At 48.8% G+C, this 3,966-nt stretch overlaps 1 protein-coding gene across 1 annotated transcript in view; it reads right to left on the bottom strand.

Annotated features, from left to right (window-relative positions):
* Positions 1-2,542: 2,542 nt before the first annotated feature.
* Positions 2,543-3,966, bottom strand: part of Kiaa1257 (KIAA1257 ortholog) — a 32,134-nt gene continuing 30,710 nt past the window's right edge. Inside the window, exons 11-12 of the mRNA XM_013032311.1 lie at positions 3,301-3,462; positions 2,543-2,779 (exon numbers count right to left, since the gene is read on the bottom strand). Coding sequence (XP_012887765.1) covers positions 2,543-2,779; positions 3,301-3,462 — 399 coding nt within the window. The remainder of the gene's footprint in view (positions 2,780-3,300; positions 3,463-3,966) is intronic.

The following is a 3,966-nucleotide window of genomic DNA, read 5'->3' as shown; positions in this document are numbered from 1 at the left end:
TGTCAGGAACCATTCAGTTAACGAAAGAAAGAAAAATGTGCTATTTTGTGTGTCCCTTCTAGCCTGGCTGTGGAGCTTATATTACTACTTATGATTTGTTTTGTTGTTTGTCTGTTTTGTTGCCAGTCCTGGGGCTTGAACTCAGAACCCGGGCTCTGCCCCTGAGATTCTTCCCCTCCCCCACCCCACTCCCTTTAAGGCTAGGGCTCCACTACCTGAGCCAGTTCTGGCTCTTTCTGAGTGGTTTACTAGAGATGAGAGTCTCACCGAGCCAGGAGCTGGTGGTTCACGCCTGAAATCCTAGCTACTCAGGAGGCTGAAGTCTGAGGATAGTAGCTCAAAGCCAACCCAGGCAGAAAAGTTCTTGAGCCTCTTATCTCCAATAAACCACTAGAAAACAGGAAGTGGAGCTGTGGCTTAAAGGGGTAGAATGTTAGCCTTGAGCCAAGCCCTCAGTTCTAGCCCCATGACTCACAAAAAAGAAAGTCAACAGATTTTTCTTCCTGGGCTGGGTTCAAACTGATGATCAGATCTCAACCACCTAAGTAGCTAGGATTACAGGCATGACCAACCAGCACCTAATTCAAGTTTGTGTCCCCCCATCTCTCCCCGCCCTCCCTTCCCCCCCCCCTCCGCCCAAATCCTGGGGCTTGAACTCAGCATGGGCACTGTCCCTGACCCTTTTTGTGCTCAAGGCTAACACTCTACCACTTGAGCCACAGCACCACTTCTGGCTTTTTGTGGACATGTTAAGAGTCTCATGAACTTTCCTGCCCAGGCTGGCTTTGAACCACAATCCTCAGATCTCAGCCTCCTGAATAGCTAGGATTACAGGCATGAACTGCTGGCACCCAGCTAAAATTGACTTTCAATGGATACCAACATGACCCCAAGAATCCCTTTGATGATGGCTTCTCTTTAGTTTTTGGTGGTCCTAGAGTTTAGAACTCAGAGTTCTGTGCTTTGCCACTTGAGCCACACCTCCAGACCATAGCACTTAGCACACACAGTCCTCGGCGCACACAGCCCAGTGCTCAGTACACCCCTTTCAATTGACTTGAAACACTGCATTGCTTGGAGTGTAACAGTAGTGTGGTTTTGGGTTTTGTTTTTTGGTTGGCCTCTATTTCTACAAAAAGAACGAGCAGACATTTTTTTCTGGTCAGTCATGAGCCTGAACTCTGGGCCTGGGTGCTGTCCCTCAGCTCTTCAGCTCAAGGCGAGCGCTCTACCACTGGAGCCACAGCACCACTTCTGGTTTTCTGAGAGGTTTATTGGAGATAAGAGTCTCATGAGGACTTTTCTGCCCTGGCTGGCCTTGAACCATGATCCTCAGCTTTCACCTTCCAGAGTAGCTAGGATGACAAGCATGAGCCACTAGCGCCCAGCTTCTACAAGAGTTTTGATAACTAATCTTAAAAAGGGGGAAGTTAGGGAGAAACAGGTAGGCTGTATGCCACCACGCCTGGAATGCCAGGCTTCCCTGGCGTGGGAACTCTTCAAGCTGCCTGTCTCTGGCAGCATAAACCTTTATGACCAGGTTGAGAACTCTTGCAGACTAGTTTTTCTGACACATATCTTCACCTGGCTCTGGGCAGGCTGATAGTGGAGCCCAGGGAAGGAGAATTCTAGCCTGAGAGTGAAGCCATGTCAGGGCAAGTGCAGAAACACATTCCAGAAACTTCTTAGCAATTCTCCCTACTTCAGGAAGGTGTTACAGTGTTACCAGCTGTCCTCAGGAGTAAAGACAGGAAATATTACCCTTGTTTTGATTGCATCTAACTTTCTGGGAATCTCTTTTTGCTAGAGAAACACTTCTGTCTCCCTGAACAAAGTGTCTGTGTTCTATATCCACTTTTAAATGATCCTGAGCATCTTCCTAAACAGGATGAAGGAGACAAGAAAACTCAGGAGTATTAGTGTAGCGAGCTTCATGCTGCTTTTCTCCCTGGGGGACTGGCAGTATCTTAGCCTAGAAAGGATTTAGAAGACACCTGTGAGCCCTTGCTTCAGCTCTGACGGGCCCAGGGGCTGTGGTGACAGCTCTGACACCAGCCTCCCACGCCCCACTCCTCCTCCCCCCTTGTATAGCCATACCCACATCAGGGGGAAATGTGCTCAAAATTACACAACGACTATCACACATGGGACTAGAACTCAGGCCTCCTGTTTTCCAGCTGTGTGTATAACAGGCAACAGACCAACCCTGGTAACTATCTAGAATACAGATATTGGCTGCATTCTGAAAACAAGTAGCTAAGAGTAAGGATGCGGTGAGCCAGAGCTTTGCCTGCCAGCACATCAAGAGTGTCAACTCAGGAAGGTGCTGTCTTACCTGTTACAGGCTTTGAAACTACAGGAGGGGGCAGCTCGATGAAAGGTGGTGGCTTCTTGTACAGATCAAAGTCTAAGTGGCGCTGTTCCCAGCTCCACCTGTCTCGATCCAACACAGGCTTCAGCACATTAGCAAACAGTTCATTTGCCTTCCACTCCTAAGTCGGGGAACAGGTGGGTTAGGAGGAAAGAGGTATGTGAAGACCCCTCACCCCGGGCCCTGCTGCCCGCTGTGCACCTCATGCAGCCCTCCGATGGTGCTCAGGCTGAGAGGCTGGTGATGGCTTTCAGTGTCACTCTGAAGCCCCAACACTTGGAACCCATTGGCTGTGAGCCAGGCCTGGCGAGACTTCTTCTGGGCTTTCTTCTTCTCTTCCTCTGAGTCTTGAGGCTGCATGGTAGCTGAGAGGTAATTCTGTGAGTATGTGAATCTCCTTCTCGGCTCCTAGAAATGAGTGAAAAACAGATATGGAGAGATATTTGGGAATCGTGGTGATAGGGTGGAGTGAGCATCAGGATCCCAGGTAAGTCTCAGAAACAGCTGGAAGTGTGATGGAAGTTACCAACACTGGAAACAGTTCACTCTTAAGCTCTGGAACCCCAGAGCAGTCACACGATTGCCCCCCAGTTTGCCCACCCTCCCACCAGTTCTTTGTGTAAGAAGTACTAACAGCCTCCACCAGGGTGACAGCTGCTGTCAATAAGCAGCAAAAAGAATCCTCCCAGAAGTCAAGTCTCTGCGCTCTCAGCATATTTGTCCAGACCTATGCTGAGGATTCTGGCTCACCTTTGAGCAGGAAGGACTTGCACTTACTGTGCAATAGGACGCCTTTCCCAATACCTGATCCCTTGTCCACTTCCCCTGGCTGAGTGGTTTTCTTCTTCCGGGAGATCTCTTACTGACCTGTTGTCAGAGACGAGTTTATTGTATCAGCTAATTACCTTTGTCCTGTTTGGGCCTCTTACCTTGGCCATCTCTTTGTACAGCTCCTTCTTGGCAAGTTCTGCTGAATTCAGGGTCTGAATACTATAGTTGTGCACAGCCTTGTTGGGAGCTGTTGAAATTCTGATCATCTTTACTGTGGCCTTAGAAGGCTTCTTGACCTGGTAGACTTCGGTGATATTTTTCTGAAGAAAGAGAATATAGTTATTACCATACCAGACAGCCAGCTAATGTGCCAGGAGATAGTCTCATACACAGAGCTGTGGGCAGTTGGTTAAAGATTTTTAATACCTATGGTATGTTTTCATTCTAGCAGCTTTTTTTTTTCCTTTTGTGGGTTATGGGGCCTGGTTAATTGGAGATAAGAGTCTCTGGGAAGCCGGGCACCCATGGCTCAGGCCTGTAATCCTAGTTTCTCAGGAGGCTGAGATCTGAGAATCGTCATTCAAAGCCAGCCCAAGTAGGAAAGTCCATGAGATTTTTATCTCCAATAAACCACTCAGGGGGCTGGGAAAGTGGTTCAGTGGTAGAGTGCTTGTCTTGCATGCATGAGGCCTGGGTTCCATTCCTCAGCACCACATAAGCAGATAAAGCCGGAAGTGGTGCTGTGGCTCAAGTGGTAGAGTGCTAGCCTTGAGCTGAAGAGCTGAGGGACAGTGCCCAGGCCCAGAGTTCAGGTCCATGACCAA

This window comes from Dipodomys ordii, unplaced genomic scaffold (assembly GCF_000151885.1).
Source record: "Dipodomys ordii isolate 6190 unplaced genomic scaffold, Dord_2.0 Scaffold153, whole genome shotgun sequence".
NCBI lineage: Eukaryota > Metazoa > Chordata > Mammalia > Rodentia > Heteromyidae > Dipodomys > Dipodomys ordii.
The sequence above is the reverse complement of the archived record's forward strand: the minus strand, read 5'-3'. Positions and strand labels throughout refer to the sequence as shown.